Below are 27044 nucleotides of genomic sequence, written 5' to 3' on the forward strand. Positions count from 1 at the left end.
TGGGTAATTAAATGTTGGAGATTTTGAAAGTTGACTAATCTCAAGACTACACTTACCAATGCAAGAGGCACTATCCTTGCCAGGAATTAATCCATCGGTGCAAGTACATATGTAGCCGCCAGCTATATTAGTGCATTTTCCTCCGTTACAGATTCGCGGGTTTTCTTTACATTCGTCGATGTCCACGCACGATCGACCATCGAGATTCAACGCGAATCCAGTGCTGTTTAAATGAAAGATGATTTACTATGTATTAGAATATGCTTATATTCGTTTAGATGTCTAAATTAATTTTTAGAATTTTAACTTCATTCCTAATTTCACCCATTTTTTAATCCGCCATATTATTTCTATTATAAGAGAATTATATTTACAATCGCAAGAATTAAAATCTTATCTTAACCAATTCTCATTTCCATAACGATAGAAATTTCTGATTAAAGAAAATTCACCTGCAAGAACAAGAAAAGCTTCCAGGCATGTTCAGGCAGATGTCCTCGCAGCCACCGTTGTTGGTAGCGCATTCGTTTATGTCTTCGCAGTGAGACTTCAATCCAGTTTGCTGATAACCATCGTCGCATATGCACTGATAAGTGCCCATCATGTTCTCGCAAACGCCGTTCGAACAGATCCCACTGGTTCTCGAGCACTCGTCGATATCCTTGCAGGACTGCTTGTCAGGACTCAACTCGTGACCAGGAGGGCATTGACATTTGAAGCTGCCCTCGGTGTTGATGCAGGTTCCTCCTCGACACAGTCCTGGTATCTCCTCGCATTCGTTTATATCTGAAATTCGTCATGTTTGTGGATCAATACGATGAGTCGTATTTTGAACACTTGGTTTGAGGAATTAAATCTTCTTAGTACGAGAGTGTTAAGAGATTAATTTCACGTTACATACCCATGCAAATTTTCATTATATCGCTGCTGCGATATCCAGGATTGCAATCACATTGAAAATTGCCAGGCGTATTTCTGCAGGTCCCGTTTCCGCACACTCCATGCATGATCTCGCATTCATCGATGTCTGTACAAGTAACGAGATTCAAACATTATACAAAACATTTTTATACAATTTTATTTAACGTTAATATAAGAAGTCAAACAATAATTAAATTTAGATAAACGCCTTAAACACTCGGTAATCTAAATTTTCAACGAAGATAATATACATTATAACTCTGTAACACGATTGAAAGTTAGTAAACTCCAAACACACGAATGAACAAATATAGTATCATTTTCAGCAGTGTGATATCTTCAGCAGTGTATAAATATCTAACTCACCGTTACATTTAATTCCATGTTCGTCCAATGCAAAACCCTGGTTACACTTGCAACTGAAACTGCCAACCGTGTTCTTGCATCTTCCGTTTAGACACATTCCAGGAAACTCGATACATTCGTTGATGTCCTGTTTATCTGTAAAACCGTCTCCTCTTGGGCATAGTTCTTGATGCGCGTGGGTGCCTGGTTTTGGGCAGGATTCGCATCTTTCGCTGCCCCATGCACGACCCACAGAACAGCAACACAGACTCTTAGAAAATTGTCCTTCTATCGCATTTGTGCACTGTCCATGGCGATAGTCCAAATAACAAGTCTCTTGCCTCGTGTCTATGCAAGTGATATCTGTACGAAAAATAGATCAACGGTTACTCGTAGAAAAATATATTAAAAAAAATAAATATATCAATAAAAAATAAATATTATGTTAGAAAACGTACATTTTTTCATATCTAAGTAAGAAGACGAGAATATTTCTTTCAATTTTATTTTTTAGAACTCACGCGTTGCATCTAAAGTTAAACCAGGAGGGCATTCGCAACGATAAGATCCATCGGTGTTCACGCACGTGCCTCCACCTTTGCAGATACCACTGTTTAATTCGCATTCGTTTACGTCCACGCAGTCTTTCCCGCCGAATTTCGCGTAACCCTTAGAACATTCGCAGATTGAACGGTCGCAGAGTTCGCACGGGCTTCCCCAAGCTACACCCACCGAGCAGCAGCACTCAGATTTCAGTGCCAGTCTGGGCAAATTGTACTCGCATCGACCATCTATCATCTTGGTCCAGCAGGAACCTCTCCTGTTGTCTGAGAGGAATTTTAATTGTATTTTCGTTCTTTTATTTTCTCAAAAATTCAATTGAAATTTATTGAAAGGAAATAATAATAAACAGATATCTAATCTGATTTACAAAGAGGCTGCAAAGTATTTTCTAAAGTTCAATCAGTCTCTTAGTTTCGATATATTGTATCACTTTTGCATAATACCATTTCATTCCTTTCAGTACTAAATGTAAATAAAAAATCTCTACTTAGAGTTTACTTCTTCAATTATCCTTATGAAAACATAAAATCTCATAGACATATCAATCTACTCATAAGTTTCCATACTTTCAATTTTTTGCTAATTATTTAATATATATGTTAAATATTATACCCATGCAAATGTGGCCAGTGTGATCCAGAATGTATCCAGGAGAACACTCGCACTCGTAGGAACCCGGAACATTTACACAGATTCCGTTCAAACAAACATCTGGTCCAAGTTCCTCGCACTCGTCGATGTCCTCACACATATGGTTGCCCGTGTTGAATCTCGTGCCAGTCGGGCAAACACACTGTTCGAATATCATGCTTAAATGTTTCAATTGGTCAGAGCGTATCTTCCGACGAATCGTTACACCTAATCAAAGATTGGTTTAACACGCGAGTATTTACTTGCCTGGAAGCTCCCAGGGATGTTTCGACATTGACCACCACTGCACAATGACTCCTCCAATTCACATTCGTTTATATCGCTGCAAACTTTTCCTGTAGCATCTACCTCGTAGCCACTGTCGCAGATGCAACGATAGGTTCCCATAAGATTCTCGCAGCCACCGTTCACACAGATATTCGGATTCTGTGCGCACTCGTTGATATCTATTTTAAGGGACAAGAGAGTAGGTTGACTAATCATAATTTATTAAATTATTGCTATTAATTTAGAAGATATATCTCAATGCTGTCTACGTTCTATCTATAATTAGTATTTATGTAATTTGATATTCTTATAAATATGAAGAATTGAACCTAAATAGGAATTTATCTCTTCTGCTAAATATTGTAACTAGTAATTTACTTTTGTTAGTTTATATACTTCTGCAGATATACATTTTTATTTCTATGCTTTATAGTTATTTATATTTTAACAAAAAAATTTTCCGTAAGTACAAGAAGAATGTTTTTCTTATTAATTTCGGTAATTACCATCTCCATTGTAAGTCATTCCTGCGCCATGTGGACACAAAGCGTCAAATTCGCTGGTACCCGGGAGTGGACAGGGTTGACATGTGCTTCCCCAGCCCATAGGTTGTCCTAGTATTACAGTACAACAGCAGCAACTTGATTTTGTTACTGCTGTCGATGTAGGATTCGAGCATTGTCCGTCTCTGTACTGGGAATAGCATAGGTCTCTCCTCGTATCTGATATTAATTAGAATATTTCCATGTAAATTAGCCGAAACCTTTTTTAATTAAAAAATAGAAAATAAATCAAGACTAACCTAAACAAGATCTTCCATCTGGTCCCAGATTCAATCCAGAATAACACTCACATCGGAAGCTACCAGGAGTATTGGTGCAGCGACCATTTTGGCACGGGCCACTCAAGCATTCGTCGATGTCTAGTCAACGATAAAATCTTTACTTTTCCAATATCAGAGTTGGAAAAAATTTCATTTACGAAGAAATAGGAATACACACCGATGCAGTGACTCTGGTCCGGTCCAATTCGGAAGCCAGAATCGCAGACACATTTGAAGGATCCCTCCATATTCACGCATTTTCCATTCTCACACATTCCACTTGTTGAACACTCATCCATGTCTACGCAGAACGTATTATCTCGAGAGGCTGTAAATCCAGATTGACAAATACAATGATACGATCCTGGTGTGTTTTCACATCGACCGTTTAAACAAATTCTTGGATTGTCGGCACATTCGTTGATATCTGCAAATGTACGATTGATTGGTTAATTAAATCTAAGAAAATCATGAATTATTAATTCCATATAGGAAAGGGAAAATAAACTGTGTTTACCGATGCAAGTATTTTTTGTAGGAGATAAAGTGTAACCATCGTTGCACTTGCATTTGAAAGATCCGTTCATGTTGATGCAATGCCCATTATTGCACATTCCGGTGTCCTGACATTCATCGTGATCTATAGAAAAAGAAGTCAAACAAAAATTCATTCAATACGAGATAATTGGTTTTCTGGAGACATCTGATTTTGATTAACTTTAAGCGTATTTGTTCGATATCAAGATGTTAAGGCCATCGAAATATGTGTTTCTGATGATATTCCACAAATTTACATAAATTTTATAAAGTATCAGCTACTTATAGACACAGACGATACTATCTTTTTAATCTATTTTTTATTTATAATTTTCCTCTCTTTTTCTTATTTGTTTTCTTCGAATTTCTTACCCGTGCAATATCTGCCTTCACCAGAAACGACGAATCCCGGCGGGCACTCACACGTGAAGCTTCCTTCGTAATTCTGACAAGTACCACCTTGGCAATATCCCAACAGACACTCGTCAACGTCCTCGCATCTGCCAGCCTTCTTCGTGAATCCAGGATAACAGGCGCACTCGTATCCGTCCTTTGTGTCTATACACTTCCCGTTTCCGCAAATGTCCGGTCTCAGCGCGCACTCGTTTATCGCGATGATCGGCTGCAGTTGTTGCAAGCAAAGCCTGTTGTAATCGTCTATAATTGAGTAATAACACGGATCCCGTTACTCGCCATTACTATCAGCATTATCTGCGCTTTCTGGGTGACTTTATTTTCGTTCGTTCCACTTGAACGTTCATTATTTGTCGTAAGCCTGCTATTTTCGTATCGTTTAGCATTTTTGCCGTTCTACATACCACTTCCGTGATTCGGACAGATGTAGCACTCGTCACCCCAGCCACGTCCCATGTTCTTGCCGCAGCAACAATCCTTCTTGCTCAGCCTCATTGAAAGCCGATTCTTGCATTGCCCGTTTCTGTTCACGGACGTGTAACACAGACCTTGTCTTCCATCTATGATTTTGTCAATGGCGATATCGTTATTGGCGAATCATTTTTGTCGATAATTTTGTTCAATACATACGGTCATTCACAAAAGTTTTCGTATTTTTATGAAAGGTATAGATATATAAAAATAGCCTGGTTATAGAGCGTACGAAGATATTCATGATTGATTCTCATCGATTAATTTTCTATGATGATTTTCATGAATGCACAAGTAAGTCGTTTGTAATTCGTTTGCAATCACTTATAGTTCTCACCGATACAGAATCTTCGGTCTTGGCTCTGGATAAATCCTGGATTACAAAGGCAATAATAGCCACCGTTCGTGTTTATGCATCGTCCATCTGCGCAGATTCCTTCTTCTTGACATTCGTCTCTATCTTTGCAAGAGTTGGTCTCGGGATCTCTGGCCTGACCATCGGGACACTCGCAGGTAAATGAACCCGGTGTGTTCACGCACTTGCCACCCTCGCATAAGCCTGGTATCGCCTCACATTCATTGATATCTAATCAATGATGATATAAAATTAAATCTCAACGAATCTTAAATTTACAGACACCACAAGTTGAAATTTTATATATATATAATCAAGCACTATCTTCGAATTGTTCGAAACGAAAAATTATCACAAGAACAATTCGATAACTTTAATTCTAAATAAATTCCATCAATATCATAATTGTAATCATTCGACTCATTTGTGTCAATTACATGTTAATATATTAGATTGTTCCAAAAGTTCCTTTCGTTTTATAAGGAAATAATAGATGCACGACATTGTTTTATATTATTTATTGAATTACGTATGATCCATTTTGTTCTGTTGCTACAAAATTTGTTCCATTACTACAAAATGGATCATACGTAATTCAATAAAATAATATAATACAAAAAATGTTGTGCATCTATTATTTCCTTATAAAACGAAAGAAACTTTCAGAATAACATAATACAAAAATGAAGCATACGTATAAGTATAACCGAAAAAAGCGAAATACTCGTTATAACATAGAATTCTTCGTATTTATTTATCATTCTTTCTTCGTGTTTATGAAAATATAAAACTCCATAAATTGTCAAAATTGCAATCCAGTAATCACTCACCAACACACTGGCCTTGGTTAGTCTTCAAGTGACCCAGCTCGCAGTCGAGTCGGGCGGGACACCTTTCGCAAGGGTGACCCCAGCCCTTGCCCACGGTGGCGCAGCACAACTGTCGCGTGCAAACGACACCCTGCAGATTTGCCAAACACTGTCCATTTTTCACTTTCGTATAACACGGTCCAGTTCTAAAGGGAAAGGAAGATTAACGAAATCACTGCTCTCGAACCAATCGAAATATGAGGGCCTTAAATAGTCGCATACCTATAATCTGTTTCACATCGTCTACCGGTATAACCGTAGATACATGCACAACGATCTGGACCAATACATCTTCCTTGGTTCAAGCATGGCTCTCGACAAATTGCTATTTTAAATAGACGATAAAATCACGAATTGTGTCTAGCATAAATTATTGTAAGGAATTAGGCGAAACGATAAATTTCGATGACTCACGTTCGTTACAAAATTCGCCCTGATATCCATTACGACATTGACATTTGCCATCCACGCAGTTGCCATTTATACAATGCACCCTGCATCTTCCAGACTCACCCCTATCTAACGCGTTGCCAGTTTCGTGTGTAGTAACTACGAGAGTAGACACATGGATTATTTTTAGAAAATTACAATATAAGTAGCTTTCGTTCACTTTTAATAAATACAATTTAAATATTGCAGCTGCCTATTTGTCGCTGCGAACACTTTAGTTTTTCTAAAATTCCAAAGAAATATTCTCTCACCTTTGGTTTGACTGCTGCTGCAAGACGAAGATACTGTGCCACCATCGCACAAGCAAATATTCGGCCTGATGCATCTGCCCAGTGGGCCGCATCGTCTAACGCATATAGCTAAAAAGATATCGATATTTTTCTTTCCATGCTCCATATTTCATAAATCAAAAGATATTGTTTCATTAGTAAATTTCAGATTTTCAAACACAAATTATTTAAGAGAAATTATATAATATTTTACATTGCCATAATACGAAAGAAATCTTTATCGAAAGAGGAAAGTCACATATTTCATTACAAGACACGAAGCCATTTGAAATTTGAACTCGAGATCGGTATCGCGACCGCATTCGCGCGCAACCATGCTATATAGAAGCATTGTGGAGACAATGCGATCAACAGGAAGCGTGTAACAGGCCATTAAAGTAATTTCGTTGGAGAAGTCGATCGGTCGTGTCGCATGAACACTCATTTGCTGGTTGCGCAATGGATGCAATTATTCGTCGCGAATGCGCGCCTCTCGATGATCGCGATGCTCCTTTCAGCTTGGCGGTTTCGATAATGAACGCTAAAATTGAATGTACTCGAGCTCGTGAGATCACGTCCAATTACGGGACGTAGAGATTCGATTATGATCGAGCCTCGATTCCAGATACGAGCTACGGTCTCCGTACTTACGAATTACGCAGAGGCCGGTCTCAGGCTTCTTTGACCAACCGGGGCAACAGTAATTCTTGTATCTTGACCTGCACACGTTCGGCCTGGAAAATTAAACGAGCATAAGTGTAATGGGTGGTGAAAGCTGGCTGGTAATAGCTACTCTGGGAAGATTCTTTTCTCTTCGTTACTCTCAGTTGATATCATTGAATTGTAGGCGATTACAACGGTTTGAATTAGATGTGATTTAAATTACATAATTTTAGATTATTATATCTTAACTCTATATTTCGTATTTCACATGTTCATTTCCACCGATGGTGTTTATCACAGAAAATACAGAATACACAAACGGAGTTGAAATACTTAAAAATTAAGTAACTCGTTACATTATTAAATAGCAGATAATTTGTTAGCGTATTAAAATTATTAAATAATTTAAATTGTCACCGGCAACTTAATTATCCAATCAAGGATTAACTCGTAGATACTATGGTAGATATTTTATTATATAAACTTTCATAGTGATTTTGTGATACGCTAAGAGTGACGTTGCATGATTTATTTAGTAGTCTCATATTTTCGGTAGCAAGATCGAACACTCGTGTACATTGCATCACTGACAATATAAATCTGCCTAAGTATACACCGTCATCACTATGCAATTGTAACGATGTTGCATCGCTTGCCTGTAGATGAATGTTTATCAATTCTCATTCAGAAACAAAATTTATCCAAAGCTCTAATAAACAAGCGAGAGACAAAGTGAAATTAAGGGGGGTATTATCCCGCTTTCCACCTTTGAACCCGTAAAATAGCTGCAGAATCGTCGACTAATCATTAACCCTCGACACGTTCGAATAATCAATCTCACGGCTGCCAATAAACGGACTTCGAACCTCTTTGAACCCCCTCCTCTTGGTTCTTTACGTCTGAGCTCAAGATGATCTCATGGATCGAAGCTGTCGTCACGATTGAATAAAACCGCGAACCAGCTAGCCTATGGAAATATGGAAAAAGGACAAAAAAAGGGGGTCGTGTTTACAGGCGTGTAAATACGCCGACGCGAAGTGAGCCGCGGCGCCGAGGCGCGTAAGTGGAAGTACTCAAAGGCCGCCTATAGCAGCTGACGTTAATTACAGGCGGCTCGATGTGAATGGCCGCCTTGTTCCGAGGTGGCACACCGCGTTCTCTTCCCATTTTTTTCTTTTCCGTGACGTCGCTTGCAAGCCGAACGCGTGCCACGACAACGTGTTCACCGGAGTTTGTTCCTTCGTCAGCGAGCTCGCGCGTTTCCTGCAAAAATTCCGTTTCCGCCTTCTGATAGCGTCACGCGACCCCGTTTCGACGCTTTATCGCCGGAATCGTGGATATCAAGGCGAAATTTTCGTTTTTTCAATGGACCCGTGAAACCGTTTTAGATACCTACTTCGTATAAAAGTAACGAAATGAAAGCGAAGAATAATTTTTGTACGATTTTAGCGGCGAGAAAAGGCAGGATATTTCAGGTTGTTTGATATTTCCCTATTATATGAATATATTACATCATCTACATTATTATAACAATCGTTCGAATGATTCTGTGCGTGAGCACGCGCAGCTTTTATGTACTTCGCATGGAAATAATGGAAGCTGGGATAATTTTTATCCGTTTGTAGCGGTGAAAAAAGAGGATAATTTTGGAGATTGTTTTGTTATATATACTACTGTGCATAATTGTTCCGATAATTTTCGAAAGCCTCCGGAATCCTTTTAGAAACTTCTTATGAAAGTAATGAAAATGAGGAATCAATTATGTATGATTTGAATAGTGAAAGAGGAATAGTAATTCTTTGAAGGCGTTTTCATACAAAATGTTGCACGTTCCTGCTCTCTTGAATTTGCCATAAAAAAGTGATCATTTGAGATCTAATAATAACATTGACTATGTATCTAACATTAACAACTTATCAAGGATTTAAAATAACAGATTTGAAAAATTCACGAAATCCGCAGAAAAACTAGGATCATTTATCTCAGTCAGTAATTCGTTAAGGAAGGGTATCATTAGGGGCAGCTGTTAAATATTACACTTCACAGGTAATTGTACGCGACGATCGACACGCTTGATTCGCGAGATAATAAAGAGATTTCGGAAGGGGTCGCTGATCTGCATACAGATTGGCTGAAACATTCTCACGACAGTAATTTTCACATCCATCGCGTAATTCTCAACGAACCAACGAGTTCTGGTAAACTGTAATTTTCCAATTAAATCACGCGATAAAAATTAATCATTGTCGGTCTCGCGATAACCACACCTTTCGTGATTTTCTCTTTTCACGATACTCAGGATCCAGTTACCTGGATGATTTATCGTTTCGATATTCTTTTAACTATAAATTTCGTTGATGAGAAAAGGATAAAGTAAGAAGTCTCTCCCTGGGTAGTTTCATAATGATTTTGAGCTATATTTGGTTAAATGTAGTTTATATCAACTGACATAAATATATCAATTATTATTAATAGTTTATGAAATAACATTCAAATTATAAGATACGAATATTATGTATTACACGTGTATTGCAATTTTATCTTGTAGAGAATTTCTAAATTAATCAAATCAACGGCCATAAAATTTTAGTAAATTTTCCTATAATCTTTAAATGGAAACAGCTGAAAGCGTAGACCTTCGATCAATCGCTTCGAAAATACCGATCATTTCGTCGAGGCACAAGTGCATTCAATCATTCCAATCAACGAAACAAAGAGAGCACAGAAATAAAACCAGGAGGAAAAATGTTGCGCCCGTTGCAACGTAACCTCCAACGTTGTCCATGGCATCGCTTTAATTCGCAAAATGGTTGGCGGTAACGAAGCGCGCGCGTTCGCGTGCTCGCGCAATAATCCAATAAACTAACTGCACAAACCCTGATGCGTGTCTAAACAGCTTCAGCGGTGGGTGTGGGCTTAAAAGTTCAATTGGAAAGTGCGCTTAATGGATCTGAAACGGCCGCTGGAATGACTCTCCAGATGATGGATTATAGTCCATTAAAATTAAAGCGATCAAAACGCGACTGCGTTGCGTTTAAGGTCGTGCTTCGTTCACACACATACACGCGTCCTAAGATAGAAGAAATAAAAATGGATATAGGAGGCTGGAGTAAAAACGCGTGGACGGAGAATTAGGTAGGGCAAACATCGAGCATTATTTACGATCTCTTAAAACTACATCGAGAGATTAAAGGAGCCTATTGAGGCCAGTCTGTATTACGAAACCAACGGGGATAATATCAACGGGTTATGATAGAAATTTATCGTGCCGCTTATTATCCTCTGCCACTGATAATTACGAAGGGGATTAAGGAGTTCCTTCGACGAAGAATCGGTGACCGCTTGTTAATTGCCGCAATTGACACTTCTTTCGATAAAAGATATGGCAATTTAGCGAGAGAATGTTGCAATACAAGTTATGGAAATGCTTATATTACGCTTAGAACTCGGCGAGCAGTTTGAAAAATTTGCAAAGATTTTTAATGGCCATTAACATTAATATTACGCAAATGAAATTGCAGGCAGTTATTTCATAAACAGCGATAGAATCATATTTACAGCGATACTTGCTCAGCGCTAGAACTACCAAAGCTGGATTTCAAAATTTTCATTTTCTAATTACCAATATACATGTAGATAATCGATAAGTGTGATCATCATTCATCCGCCCAATTTTCTACGTTCGTCATTATAAAAAGTGCTTCCATTTTTTTCGAATTTTCCAGGCTTGTAAGAATATATAGAAACAATCCTTTTACCCTCGAGAAATATTAGCTACTATAGCTCTATAAGCACTTAAAAACCTCAAATTCTTCGAATTTAAAAAGGACAACGAGGGATGACCGGCTTTTCTGACAGACCGTGAACGTCAGGACTTGGCCGAAAATAGGATAGGACCTATTTCACGCCTAATGGGATCATCACTTACATAATTATTCACGGTTAGGCTGGCTGGATTAGCTGGATCTTAAGTGGACCTTTACGTAACGCACGAGGGAGGAAGTGAAAGAGGAACCGTGGAGGGAGGAAAAGTGGCATCTCTTCGTTGCATACCGACACGTTTTAGTTAAAATCGCCGTCGACGAGAATTGTTCGCCAATTAGGATCGGTTCGGAGAATGGGGTCGGACGTAACTTGGATTCGGAGAAATCGCAATTCGGTCAGATAAAACCGTGATGGACCGATAGATATGATGTCAGTTCGAAAGTTGCTTCGCGATGAATAAAGCCAATACGGCGTGAGAATAACAGTCAACGACACTTGTTTCGTGAGAAGTTTCATTAATAATTACAAAGTCAGACGCGCCAATCTTACTGAATCGATGCGTGCGTGCAAAAGATGAATGAACTTAAAGATAGTTGAGAGTTCATTAATGGTGACTAATATTAAATGATATTTTTCTTGTAATTTTTATACTAAAGTATTAAACTTCTATAAGATAAAATGAATATTGGTATAGATAGATTCACTGGGAAGCTCTTGAATAAAAAATGAAATATCCTTGAATACTTGATAATCAGATATTGATACAAAGTACACACGTGTACACTTGGTTTTCCATTAATTCAAGAATAATTCCAAAAGATACAATAGACATTATTACGAGAAGATATTCACTGGGAAAATTCTCAATAAAAAAAGAGATATCCTAGCAATTGATAATTAATCTCTTGGGGAATACTAATACGTACGTATGCATAGGTTTATTTAATTCTTGTTTAATTCAAGGACTATCCCGAATGTTACAATAGGCATCACTATGAATAGATTATTCAATGGGAAATTCCTCAAGTAAAAAGAAGATGTCTTAAAAGATATCTTTATACTGACATACACGTACATACATAAATATATGTGCGTTCATTTAGTGTTTCTTTAATTCAAAGATACGGATCCAAAGAATACAATGAATCTTATTATAAAAAGATATTTACCAGAAAAATCCCTAATAGGAGAAAGAAATAATAATAAATACTCTAGTAATTAATCAGATATGATTTTTGGCTTTAATAAATGCATTCGTCCGTCTTAACTCTAAGAGATTAAAGTTAAAAGCATGTAAATAGTACGATATCTGGGAATGCGTGATCTCACACAAAAGTTCGGATCACTTTCGTGTTACATCTTTTCGTGTGTAAACATCTTTTTTTAGAACGCTTACATAATACTACACGATATCGAGTATTTCAAAATAACATTCATTCACAGATTTCAATTACCATCCATTTTTGCAAATGGATAAATGTCTAACGAACTTTTTATATTCAAGATACTTATTTAGTGCGACAAGAGTAATCGGTAGTTATATTCTCTGAGGATTGTACAGGAAATGATGTTAAAGAGATGAAGTAATGAATCTGTCACTGAGGAAGGTTGTCCACGTAGTGGGCAGAGAGGCGATAAGAAAGTGAGCCACCCGTTGAATCGTTTTCTTCTTGCTTTAGCTAATTTCATTTCCAAACACACGCACACATTCCTTCGTTTTTCTCCAAATAATTCAAACAACTTTTGTCAAACAGAACTATCATAACGTCCCACTTTGAAGATCGTTAAAAATTTGTTCACGAATTTCTATTTATAGAAAGAATAATATTTTTATCTGTTTTCCACTCGTTCGACATTCTTTCCTGTTAATTAATTACTGCAGCAACAAAAACTAGCGTTTGTATCAGCGCTATCGATAAAGCGTCTGTTACATGAAAAAACCAGAGCACAGTGAAACATGGCCTCTTGAAACACTCGAATGTTTCTATACGTCCTTAAAATCAGTCAGCATTCATCTTTTGATCGCCGTAACAAATACCTCAGACTGGTCTCAAATGTTATCAATACGATCATGACAATCACGTCCCATTAAAGTGTTAATGAAATTGCAAAATGTCCTTTATGACGCACGCATCAAACACATTACAGTGTTTTATGGTAAGTGTTCAAAGTTCAAATATTTTCATCAGCCATTCTATCGTACAAAAGTATAAGAAACAAAACATAATCTGTGTTTCACAAAACATAAACGTGTCCAAATTCAACGTGGTTCATTATTCGTACCCGAATTCGCGATGTCCAATTCCAATTACGAATGTCATACACTCACAAGCAACCCATTAACTGTCGAGCATCGTCTTCGAATCCATTGAACGCAGATTAAAAGAGGCGGCATTCGGGTCAACCTTTAACCTACTGGGTACGAGTGTCGTGTATAGTCGACAATCACCAAATGCATGGCCACGACCGATCATCGACTAAAGTTAATAATAGATATACGCAATCGTTCTTGTTCGCGGCCGTTAAGTGACACTACACAGCGGATGAGTGCCATACCAAAGAGGTTAAACAGTTTGTCGAAACGTTACGTGTAACTCGGCCTGCTTTATTAATTCGCTCTAGAACATTGTTATCATCGCGTTTGAAGAACAACCGATAAATAACAAAGTTCATCGATTGTAGGGCACGAGTTATCTATCTAGCTTGACTGATTACGGATGCTTCCAACTAGGCAGCCTCTTCTGTATTCTCATCGTGATTTTTCTACGAGGCTAGAATCATAGTTGCTATTTTCAAATACAATAGAACTTTGATAATCTAGTCGTGACATACATTGTTCCGACAATGGCATTGTTCTTATAATCTCGTAACTTCGTTTTCATATGCAAATGCGTCATTTATTTTGTGCTATATACTTATTTATAATTTATTATTATTATCTATTCCCATTAATTCATGTTCTAATAATTGATTGTTCCATTAATTGGTGCCCTGATAATCGAGGTTCTAGTGTAGTAGTGCTGCTACTCATATTTACACAGAAATTTACAATTCTCATATGTCTTGTGATTAATATGACAATATAAAATATATAACTAAACATGTGCCACGTATCACATCGTATCGAAAAACAATTCATTCTACTGTTTTCTAAAAGAGGATAGATTATTAGGAATTCGTACGTTTCGACGAAGAATCGATCGATAAACAGGTAAAACGAGAATCAAAATCGAAAGTATATTGAATGTTATCCTATCGGCGATTCCTGTTTCTTCTTACGCCTTAATCGAGTGCTCGAGAAATGTTTCATACGAGGAATGATAATTGATGTGACGGTATTAATCGCGCAGTTGAACGTCAATGGTTAGGTGGAGTCACGTGAAACATGCTTCTAATTGGCCGTGACAAGATACCGGCTAATACGTGTTTATTAATGAAAAAGTTGCTCGAGCGTGACGCTCTGCCGCCTAAGCTAACCGATTCGCTCGATTTTCGGTGGCCTTCCCTCTCAGGGTCGATCATCGTGCGATCAACGCTGATAGACGCGAATTTGCCCGACAAATTCAGTCGAATAATTCGACGTGGAGGATGTTTTATGACCGATCATTAGATCTGTGTTTCTTGCCTTGCCTTATCTGTGGGTAGTAATCACGTGAAAATCACAGACAAAGAACATGATAAGCAATTTTAAAATTCAATAATTAATTCCATGATACTATAAACCTTCTTTCGATCGATTATGAGATTAAATACGTATTTCGAATATTTAAACCGTTTCGTTTTCTTCCTATAAAATTTCATCCATTTATCGTTCTGAATAATTTTGAATCGTAACATTTTTAAGATACGTGTACCATATATTTGTCTAAATTTCTCTGTTTATGTAATCGATATAAGAACAGAACGAATTTGCAATCCAATATTTATCATAGATCTGTAAGTCGTTTTTCAGAAAGTTCTTCGATTATCTTAAATAACGTTGATACTTATTTCCGCAAGGAATTAAATGGTCGGGAAATTCAAACGGTGACAATTAGAGGAACTTTTTCGCGGCTGTGAATGGCAACAACCTCGTCCGTAAAACCACCGATTGAATTGACGTTATCGCCTCGGCTAATGTCCCGTATTAAGTGAAATCACGAGACTCGCTGGTTATTCCGATTTTACTTATTTCTCGCATTCGAGATCCACCGGCTGCGGCGCCGCGGCAAAGATCCTGTGCGGTGCCACTATCGCGTGCAATGAGCTGCCAAGAATCTTTTACCGTAACAAACTAGTTCCTCTGCTGCCAGCTATACGATACCCTCGCTAATGTCCAATACTTTTCCGCAGGGGCCTGGCTAATACCGTCAGTTGGAAGCTTTTGTATAATAAACCGTCACAGGCTCTCTCTTTCTCTCTCTCTCTCTCTCTCTTTTTCTCTATCTATTTGCGCCAGCATTCCGATCACCGATCAATACCTTCGTTTTTTCGTGCCTCTCGTTTCTTCTAGATAGAATCGTGTATCGAGGAATCAGGAAGACGTTCCATTTTTCAAGAACGTGCAAGAATCGCGGTTGACGGCTGTTCTTCTTGCTTCTTTGTGGAAGCAAAATAAGATTGGTTAACACTAGAAGTATCGAATCTGTCAAAACGATTGAGATGTTTCTTTGTTTTCTTGCTTGATGAAAATACGTATGTGATTTTGTCAAAGTCAATCTTGAATTTTATTTACGTAAAAATATGATCATCAGATGAGAGGAAACTTAAATGCAACTTAAAATGTACGAGTATATGATGTAGAAAATGCCTACAAATGTGAAAAGTACTTGCTATATTATTTAGACGTAACAAACCTTTACTTAGGTTCCATTTCTTCGCGTCATGTCTATAAAGATATTTCTAATAAAAATTATACACGTTGGTATCGTATCGAAATATATCAACCGGGCATCTTTCACAAGCAAATTGCCTCTTTCATCAAAAACATTCAGTTTACTTCGTCACTAATGGTTTCAAAATATTTTACATAACACGTACAATGTGGACATAAAAGTTTTCTGAGGTAAGCGTTCGAGCACTTTCATGAGCCAATGTATATCAAGCGATTTTGCGAAATCGCAGATTTTGTCAGATCCAGAATCTCGTTCTGGGCATAGCGACGCGTCGCGACGAACCGCCTGCGATAACTCTTCTAATTGGGTTATCTACGCATTACATTACGCATTCGCAGTTTAATCCCCATTTTTCCTCTCCGTTTTTTCCCTCGCCTCTTGCTCGCACTATCAGAAGGCAAGGTTTCATGCGTTCGCGCGATTTCCCGCGTTCCGCGTCAATTCCAAGCGAATCCAAACGGATGATGGACCATTATTATCCATCCATTAGGCCTAATTGACCATAGAGTGTTTCAAGCCGGAAACGCTTTTCACGGATCCGCCTGAGAATACGTCTTGCACCGAGTTTCGTCACGCGGCGATTTAACTTCAGCTTCTCGCTGAACACGACCTTCGAGTAGACAAGCTTAATTCGTCGTGTGTAATTAGTCAGGCTTTTCACCGGTTAATCCAGGAAACCTGGTCGATCCGCTACGTCGCGATCGTTATTCCGTATTTTATAATCGTGGGTCGCGTGAAGTCGTTTAGAAATGAAAGTGACTTCGAGTTAACCCTGGAACTTACAGCTAAAAGTAAATTTTATGCCCTGATCGTTTATGTTTGATACAGCATTTGTCGTCGTTCTAATAGACTGGCTGATTCGCTTTAACTTTCTATTCGAAAATTGAAAGCACGAAATCAGAAGTGACAAATTTTCTCGACGTATAATCGGATTTGAGGTGTAAATTGGTTTATATTAATTTCAATTTCGTATCTTTTATTTAATTGCTTTGTCAAGTATTTTGTTTTTTTTTATCATTTTTATCGTAAATAGGTTTCTATTACAGTTAAGTTTCAGTTGATGTAATATTTCCTTTCGATTTTTACCATAAATTTTAGATTGCGAATCTTCATCGTTGCTAGAGTCAAATTTTTGTTCAACTGTTCTGCTTGAAGCAATTAATTCCAAGGACAATAGCGGTGTCACAAGTGTTTAGTTGCACAATTGCATGTTTGCCACATTATATTTTGAGATTGCATCAAGATCGAGCGTTTATGATTGATAACGAGCCGCAATGGTCTTTTATCGTTTGCTAGGTTTCTTTCAATCGGTCTCTTTGGCACCAACTGAGTGATCTTTGCACTTTCCTTGATCTCGGGGTGAAGTTTCTAATTTAACAAAATCATTACGAATCATTTTCGCGATATTGCTATTATGCAAATTTACGAAATATATTTATTGGCGAAAAATTTATTATATGATGCTTAAGACGAATGTGGAGGAACTACATTTTTTTTCACAGAGGAATGTTTAAAATGTTTCTATATCGTGTCCTCGATGCGAATAAAAAGAAACAGGGGAAACGTGATAAACATTATGCTGGCCCGAAGACGCGCGATATTACGTAATTCGAATGAAAAAAGAAACTAGAACGTACAGTTCCTTGCCGAAGCTATTTCATTATGTTCCTGGTCCACGGCAAGTAAAAATAGAAACGAGCTGAAGAAGAGTCTTATCACTGGCATTGTCATCTTTGGAACTCGGGGACGTGTCAAACGTCTATCACTTGCCGCCTGAGAATTCGGTCATGAACCCTCCTTATTACTTCGATAATTACGATACTTTTGACTGCAATTCCCAATTACATTTTCATCTACAATTTTATTGGATTCACCCAGAAGATAAAATGAATCTACATAAATATTGTCTATCGCATGGTCACATCTGCGCGAAAAAATTTCGTGAATATGAATAAAACGAATAAACAGTTTCAACAAGAATTCTCTTCCCTCCGCTCTAGAACAAACCAATAAATAAAAAAAGGAGCCAACAAACCATAAAAATATTTCTCGATTATCTACCCCAAAATTTCAAGATACACGCGGCATATCCTTAGTGATCACACCTCAGACACTTCACGAAAATTACTGTGCCCCGCGATTGTGATCGATCGTTCGCGAGCGCGATATCTCGGATCGCGATGCCCGCAGATTGGCCGGTTCGCGTTTCATGGTTTTAGGGATGCTCTATAACTGGATACTCACCCGACAGGCGGCACCGATTGCAAAGTGTTATCCAGATCTTGGGTCGGGCTGGTGGTGTATCGTTGTCCGGTGCTCGACACATCTCGAGGAACGATCAGCAGTAACCAGGTAGCAAGGATCAACGCCACGTTCGGCATTTTGGCGGGTGGCGTCATCGATTCTCACGTCTCGTCGAAACGAGAAAACTGTTCAACGATCCGTCTTGCGTGTTATTCGTATGCTCGTCTCATGATCAATCGACGATCACACGCGGAAATGAAGTCTCTCTCCTCTGTCTGTCTATCTGTCTGTCTGTCTGTCTGTCTATCTGTCTGTTTGTCTCTCTCCCTCTCTCCCTCTCTCTCTCTCTCTCTCTCTCTCTCACTGGAGGGCTCGAACGATTTCAACGCTGGCTCGCGATCGACACCACGATCGGTTCCACGATCATGGTTCCCGATCGACTGGATGCTGGGTAATCTGACGCGCTTGGAATTCTGTAATAGACGCGTCTCCGTTCCAGAGGGGAGATTTTCTGATTCGATTCGTCGGGAATCTTTGGGGTAGAAAACAAGTCTCCTGCGCGCAATTTTCTTTCAGATTCTTCCTGAAAATCTGTGGAATTTATTATGGGATATCAATAACATCGAAAGTTTAGAAAATTAATGCAAGTGAATTCTAGCTCGTCTTAGTTTTCGACGATTGTATTTGACAAGTTTAATGCCGCGGTTACTTAACCATTAAGCAAAGTTTAGAAGCGAAGGAATTATTGTTTGTTGGAAGTCGCTTGCATTGTGAAAATATATCGCTTTATCGTTTTTCAAAATTAGGTAATTTCCCATCTATTTGAAGTTAATACATCGAACGAATTTTCGTATTTTTCTTTTCAAAGATATAGACACCTTCCCGGAAGAATTGGATAGTGCGAATAGTCCTGCCGAAAATGAGGAAATAAAATTAGTTTGCAACGATATTTCCGGAAGAATCATAACGATACCCAGATTAATGGGGAGAAGGAAACTAGTCACACTCGTGGAAATTATGTTTCGTTTTCGATCTCGCGAGAACAGCGAAAACCTCACCACGTAAACCAAGCGAGGAGACAATGTGCGATAATTGTCGCGATTCCGCGCTGACTATGACGCCTTTCCGGAAGCACCAAATTAGTACGATGAGATAGATGGAACTATCTTTTGATATAAATATTCACAATAGCTGTTCCTTCGTGAAAACGGAGCTGGAACTACGAAATTCATTTTCAGGTCATTCAATATTCTAGAAACGAACGCAACTAAACATAATTTAACTCATTTGGGATGAATTTTTCATTCAGAGAAATAGCAATATGACGACACAGACGATATAATTCATCCAAATCTGACAAAAATAGGTTAACCGTAATTTTTCAAATTGTATAAACTGTCCACTGTCTAATTCTAGCAATCTAACAATAATCTCTAAAAATTACTTCCATACGTATTGTATGTATGAGTCTAGAAAGGTTTAAAGCGGAAAAAGTTAAACTATTTGTCCTACAATTTTTGCTAACAAAAATGAATCCCGCTAGCAAATTATTTATCCATACTGATTATTTTTCATTCCAATAACCGTTTGAACTTTTCAAGCTATGCGTTTCTTAGGAAACCAATCTCTTATGCATTAGACGTACATTAGAAAGATTATACTTTAGAATGTCGTACAATTTATCATCTTTATACCTATCTTTAAAAGGAAACTACAGAATTTCCAGCTGGAATTCCACGCTTACAGCGTCCATTTATTAATCGAGATCTCGTTCTAGCCAGGAAGGACCCTATTCCTGGTGGAAAAAAGGGAAACAGGCGATTCGAGTCGACGCCACGTTCCTCGGAAATTCGCCGTAGCGAGATACACACTCCCGCTTTCACTCGTTATCATAACGTAAAAGCGGACCGAGCAGAGGCTATCATTAAAGTTCCATAAAGCCTGGTATGCTCGTGCAAAACTCGCATAAAAAGAGATCAGTCTGGTTCGCACGTTCTATTATGTCGAGAACGGGGCAAGCGGATTGATAAATGCGTCTATTAATCGTTTACTTGCCCGAGGAAAACGGAATAACAAGTCAATATCGGTAACCTTTTTTTTCGACGAATTCTCTAGCAATTAGTCACTATATTTATGGAATAAACGAAACGAACGATTCACTTTGTGTTGTGGATCTTTAGTGATTGATCGTTGTGTTTGCACGAGCTAAGAAGATGGTCTATTTTACAAGTTTTCAGTGAAAAGTTAGTAGCGTAAAGTTAAGAGTACAAGCTTAAATAAACAAAATAAACTATCTATCCTGTGATTCGTTTTCTTCTTTGGTTAATCACCGTGTTTGCATAAGGTAAGAAAGAGCTTCCAATCGATATTTAATGAATTAGCTAACAGTAATGGAACAATTATTTTCTGTGAAAAATTTCACCGAAGATCAACTTCTCCATAGAAGACTATCAGAATATCAAAGAACATCCTCACGAACCTCTCGGCGGAGTTAACACGTTTAAATTAACATGCTTAATGGCTTCAGACTTAGCAGCTTCAAAGTATCTTACGTTCTCAACTACTAATCCAAAAGATAATGATAAACTGGATCGTGTACGAAACGAGCAATGTCACGAAATGGATGCAAGAAACTTCCAACAACAATAAACGTACCTTCCTAACAACTTTATTACTCTCGAAATTAGTCTCAACTTCGCGCCATACCTGTCAACGAAATCATCAACATTACTCCACCACGAGCAACCGATCCTCCAACAAATTCACTCTCAGGCTTCGAGCTTAGTCTCAACCATCTGCTTCGTATAATTCCTCGGATAATATCCAATCACCAATTCTCCAGCATTCGCCCCGACAATTTTAAGCTCACCCCCCTAAGAATTTCCTTAATCGAGTAATTCGAGTGCCAGACTGATCGGGTGAAAGAAAGATAGTTATCGTTGGCCAATTACACGAATTTATACGTATTCTTCGATAGATATAAATTTGTTAACAAAGAATAAGAGTAATAGTAAGAAAAAAAAGTTGGATTGCACTTCACGTTGATGTTGAACGTCGTTTCCGCGAATGGGAAGCCGAAGAGGAGCAACGAAGGAAAGGAGCCCCGAAAAGATGCGGCGACGGGACTCGACGCGAGACTGGAGCAGCAGATTGTGAACGAGCCGTACCGAGAGAGGGCTCATCCGGAGAGAAGAGGCTCTCTTCCCTCGTCTTCTCGTCTCTCGTTCCCTCCACGAGCGTCCTTTCCCTCCTCGCCCTGCTCGCGGCCACGTCCAGCTGACGGCCGGGAGAAAACACCAAGAAGAGAACCACCGATAGTCCCACCCCGTCTTTTTCTTTCTCGTCCCTGTCAACACGTTCACGAATGTGTGCTACACCATGACACGCGTGAAGCGACTCCGAATATACTGGGAAATGTTTGAGAAATGCGTGTACATCGAGATCTGAGATGTAAATATGTGTATTATATTAGAACATCTACTACTCATTGCATTTATTCGAAAATTCTATATCAAATTATATTTTACTTAATATTTTATGTTATAAGACAGAGGTTTGCGAAAGTATTGAAACACTTACCATGTAGATGGTATACTTAAGGTCAGCTATGTGTTTACTTATACCTGTGATTGCAAAGAAAAAACGCCGCACTTCATAATTTTTAAAAATTCGAATTTACACGGTCGTTAAATTATAGGATATAATAATATATAGAATGTATAATAATATGTAATATATATTATAATATATAGGAATATATAATAATAATATAGAATGAATAGAAATTGAATACGTTCAAAAAGGTCGTGCAATTTAATCGAAATCCGATGTTTCAATTCATACGCATTAGGCAAAACAACGTAGGTAAGTTATCTTCAGAATACGACGATTATTCGTGTCTTCCTTTCGCCATTGCTTTCTATTTTCTACTAGAGAAGATTACGTAGAGACGGGGCGATTTTTATTTTGGGCTCGGATGGAATGACGAACTTACATGGATATCGTGTGTCAATTGGATTTTGTGTGGGATAGAGAGAGGGAAAATTTGAAGGAAGGTTCGAGAACAGGGTAGCAAGATCTTCAGAAGTTAAACGTTTCTTTGACTGTCTTTTTTTTTGAGGCAACGTGTGACAGTGTTTCATAATTGGATTCTCAGGGGGACCGAAGGAAGTAAAATTGTAGAAGGCAAGCTATAGGTGCCGCTAAGAAGATCTTAAAACACGAAGTTCAGATCTTCCTTTCGTTTTAATACTTTTGCGAAAGTAGTATAATTAGATTTCTTAGGGAAATGAAGAAAGAAGAAGTTAGGAGGATCTTCGAACTGGAGAAAATTTCGTAGATATTTGAGCTATATGTAGTGAACAATGTTTTCGAAGAAATATTTTAAAATTAAATTTCTGGAGGAAATAAAAATAGGAAGATTAGATGTAGATGAAGTTTTAGAATAGTAGAAAGTTTTACAAGTTTTGAAGTTTTCTTCGTTTTATTTTTAAACGAAGATTTTATTTTCTAATTTTATCGATACAGATAAAATCTCATTTTAAAGATATAATGAGCATTAATGAAGATTATGGATATTGAAGGTTCGAAACGTTCTAATTAATAGAACTTTCGCAACAAAGTGTAGACGTTATCAGGCGAAGCTCGAGCTACGATTGAGAAATACCAACGACATTGGCCTCTGCGTTCTGAACTAATAAGCGTGTTAAGAAGCCATCACTTCCGGCCACTTCGATTAAAAACATCCATTGTTAGCTGACGAGTCATGTGCGATATTCGAACGAAGACAAAAAGAATAAAATAGGGCACGTCAAATAGCTATTTTTATTACAGGACGATTTATCGCTTGCAATGCAATGAAAAATCCAATACATAACTATCAATGTATTCTTTTATCAACTAATCTACAGCACACAAAAAAATCTAATCTTCCTGACATCATCGTTCTTACAGCCGTCCTTTTTATTGTCATTACGTAACCTCATTCGAATGGAATTATATGCGGGTGGCGATAATAACAATGAGATGCAGAACCACCGAGTTTCCTTGACATCGAGGTTAAAAGTTAACTTCACGCATGAAACATAACTTCCTTATTTTCGTCATTGCAACATTATTCTATTACGAACTTACGATTTTAAGCTACTTAAGACGTCAAATTCTCAATTTTAATCGTATTAAAAGAAAAGAAAAAAAGGAAAAAAGAATGTAATAATATATTGATTAAATTTTAATAAATATTAAACCCGATAAAATTTGTGGAAGCAAAAGCTAGAAGTATATACTTTCCGTTCAAAAGGTTTCACAAAGTTTTTGTTAAACGTGCGTTGTAAGATCTGACATAAAATTTTGTCTATTTCAATAGATAAGAAAGAGTTGTGGATTGACGCGCAACACAGTACCAATGGACAAATGTTACGACTTACGTATAATTCAGTACAAAGTGAAAATCGCGCAACTTTATGTTCCATCCTAAATTGTAAATGTGTAAAAAGTTGAAGGTAGTCTGCGCGTTCGTGAGGAAATGAATAGGCGAGAAATGGTACAGAGAGCTAACGGGGACGCGTAACACGCAGGGCGAGCCTTTGCGGCTTCTACCAGCGAGATATTCCCGATAACAACGGCTCGTAAAACGCGATTTTCCGATCGGCGGCCACGATTTTGAGTGACGACGGTGAAAATTGTCGACCGTCCCTAATGCGAATCGCGACTCTCCAGCCAGATCAACGATGATTAACGACGGCCGTGTTCATTCTCTTGCCTTTTCTTTTTCTTTTCTAACTAGCCAGTGGCCCGTTTAACAGCTATAAAACGAGAAACGAACGATCGTACGCACACGGGGAAGTTTTACTGATTGTAAGGCGGCTTCGTTTATCGCGAAAGCGTTAAACTAACGTCACCATACTCCGTTTTATGAGCGGAAACGTCCTAATAGCTTCGTGAAAAAGGAAATTGAAATTGCAATTCACTGACAAGAATACTTTTGATCCTGCTATACGCTCTTTGAATCGTTGTCGATAGTTCATTATGCTTGTAAATAAAATGGAAGAATTATTATTGATATCTGTGATTTCGTATTTCCACTTTGGAATTATCATATTTGTATCTTTGTGAGAATATCTTTCCAATTACAATAGAAGCCTTTTGTTTTTTTAATAGCAATCGATATATACGAAACAAATTCTTCGCAAGGTAGAATCAAGTTAGAATGACTACGATTTCTTTACGAGTTAAAGACACCACATGAGGAATTCTCGGACAAGGAAGGAATTCATGAAAGCTCTGGCGATGGTCGCGAATGACAAGTAGATTCTGAACTAAAAGTCACGATGACGTGGAATAATCCACGACTAAACTCTACCTCCTCTTCGTCCTTGCCGTATAGAAAGTATAAGTACACTTTCGAAAAATTCAATTGAATTCTTTGAATTCTTCCTTGAGAAAATCGATTTCTATCTCTCAAATTTATCTTCAATGCTATTTCTATTAAATCACAGGCAATGGTTACACGCCAATATTTTTATTAAATCATAAATGTCGTTAATTATTCGCCAATATTGTTATTAGGTCGATCCACGTACAAACTAAAATTATCAAACTCGTGTTCATAAATCTCGATCTTATCTCATCAGAGCTGCGGTGTAAGCTATAGTACGCACGTGAGTTGGATATTTGCCAGGTGAATCGGCGTCCGTAGTTTGCAGAAGCCACTGTACCACCATGATCGTTAATTTGTTCGGCGACACGCGAGATCGAGCAACAAACACGATCGACACTGATCACAGGATTGCCGACGAGGCGATGCACTGCTGCCTTCGAATGTTGAACACCAGCGGATAGTCTGCAACGTGGATGCACCTGTAATCAACGCGCATGTTGCAGCAACGTACAGCGTGTTTTGTAAATGTTTCAATGAAACTTTGTAGCTTAAGTGCCGTATTCCGTCAATGAGCCGAGTTTAATGAATCGTTTGATATTTCTCAAGTGATATCTTAATAGAATTATAATCGAAGTTTAAATGGAATTCTACGCGTGATACTGTGAAGTGCATATCACTTGACTACTTCAATTAATTAGATTGTGCTCTTAGTATTGTCGGTATTTATAGAAATTCTTCATTGACTCCGTCATTGAGTATTATCTAGTGATACTCAACATCTCGTTATGGGAATAAATAGTAGAAAAACTTGTCACTTTGATCAGTTTAATATTTCTAGCGTTAATTGGTATAGTGTAACCCATTTTCTCTCGATAATGAATCAAATGATTATCTTCGTTTTCCCTGCACCCCACTGCAAATATTTCAAGTTTTAGTAATTGCAAAAGCAAAAGATGTAAAACTTGTTATTTTAACAGATTCGATAATTCCACTAGCGTTAACTGAGCGAAGATAGCTCATATATCTAAACTTTATCTTGTTAGATAAACCAGTACAAGTCAACAAGAAATAAACCTATATACACATATTCATCATCCACCACCTTTTTACTATATTACCAATAAAAACCTGCTCTACATACAACCATGCAGAACACTTCCAACTTACCTCTTCATTATATCTCCTTTCAATCAATTTCTTCAATAAAAACAAATCGATCAAACGAAAGCAACTGGCTATGACATAAAAAAAAAAAAAAAAAAATAGTAAAGGATAAAAAATAAATATAGAAAAGGAAGGAACTACACATTAAGCACACGGAGGATAAAACAGCTCTGCACGTTGCTCGCTGACGCTGTACCTGTTCTTGCGCTTAACCTAGACCTCTTCCCCGCGCAGTTTTGTAATAATCTTGCTAGACGACGGGGACTGGTCCTGGATGAAAAATGAACGGAACGGATCAGCGTGCTTTTCTTTTCCAGAGGCGAGCGGGGAGCACGTCATTAAAAGGTGCCCCGTCGACGGTCATCTCTTCGCGATGCACCGCAGGCTACCGGTCGCCAGTATGCAAACATCGACTTCTTTTCGAGTTCCACCTATGTCGCACGTTCTCCACCGTATTAAGTAGCGATGAGATCTGAAACATTTTGAATCCTATCTGGTATACATAGAAAGGTAGAGTTATTCGAGTCACCTAAGCTTCAATATCTGAAAATTCAATTTTTATACGAAATAATCAAAGTCGTTGTATGTTATGAGACACCATTAGTCTCGAATATAATAAAGAAAGAATGAGAAAATGTCATGCGCTTTACATCCAGCATAAAAATATTACAAAAAACAAAAAAGTGGTACGAATAATCGTATGGCAGGATCTTCTGCAAACTCTTCATATGTATATAATACCATCTCGTTGACTGAAATAAGGTTACCATAGAATTATTTAGATTTGATTACTCTGTTCAAAACCGAACTTTAAGATGTTGAAGCTTACGTGACTCAAATAACTCTACTTTGTTATATTTCTTGCGAGTTGATACCGTGCAGCCTTGAACGAAGTTCTAGATCCTTATAAACCCCATTACGTTTCTAATTGCTTGTTACGGTCATCAAAAGCTGTAATCTTTAATTTATGACCGATTTTGCAAATTCACTGTATCGCTTCCACCTACCGTGAGTAGGTA

General features: G+C 37.9%; 1 protein-coding gene across 2 annotated transcripts in view; it reads right to left on the reverse strand.

The window, feature by feature from the left end:
• LOC117212979 (fibrillin-2-like) overlaps nt 1–21656 on the reverse strand; it is a 30940-nt gene extending 9284 nt beyond the window's left edge. The window contains exons 1-21 of one of the 2 annotated variants that reach the window (XM_033458159.1): nt 21189–21656; nt 18483–19073; nt 7588–7670; nt 6919–7026; nt 6632–6766; nt 6440–6542; nt 6179–6363; nt 5331–5579; nt 4927–5082; nt 4481–4765; nt 4089–4211; nt 3750–3998; nt 3551–3670; nt 3255–3470; nt 2728–2927; nt 2443–2623; nt 1788–2093; nt 1288–1629; nt 902–1027; nt 453–786; nt 57–223 (exon numbers count right to left, since the gene is read on the reverse strand). In XM_033458159.1, coding sequence (XP_033314050.1) covers nt 57–223; nt 453–786; nt 902–1027; nt 1288–1629; nt 1788–2093; nt 2443–2623; nt 2728–2927; nt 3255–3470; nt 3551–3670; nt 3750–3998; nt 4089–4211; nt 4481–4765; nt 4927–5082; nt 5331–5579; nt 6179–6363; nt 6440–6542; nt 6632–6766; nt 6919–7026; nt 7588–7670; nt 18483–18637 — 3823 coding nt within the window. In that variant the 5' untranslated portion in view covers nt 18638–19073; nt 21189–21656. Of the gene's footprint in view, nt 1–56; nt 224–452; nt 787–901; nt 1028–1287; nt 1630–1787; nt 2094–2442; nt 2624–2727; nt 2928–3254; nt 3471–3550; nt 3671–3749; nt 3999–4088; nt 4212–4480; nt 4766–4926; nt 5083–5330; nt 5580–6178; nt 6364–6439; nt 6543–6631; nt 6767–6918; nt 7027–7587; nt 7671–18482; nt 19074–21188 lie in introns of those variants that run through there. The other variant, XM_033458158.1, reaches the window with a different exon arrangement.
• Nucleotides 21657–27044: the final 5388 nt, after the last annotated feature.

Source organism: Bombus bifarius, unplaced genomic scaffold (assembly GCF_011952205.1).
Source record: "Bombus bifarius isolate JDL3187 unplaced genomic scaffold, Bbif_JDL3187 scf7180000008422, whole genome shotgun sequence".
In the NCBI taxonomy this organism is placed as follows: Eukaryota; Metazoa; Arthropoda; class Insecta; order Hymenoptera; family Apidae; genus Bombus; species Bombus bifarius.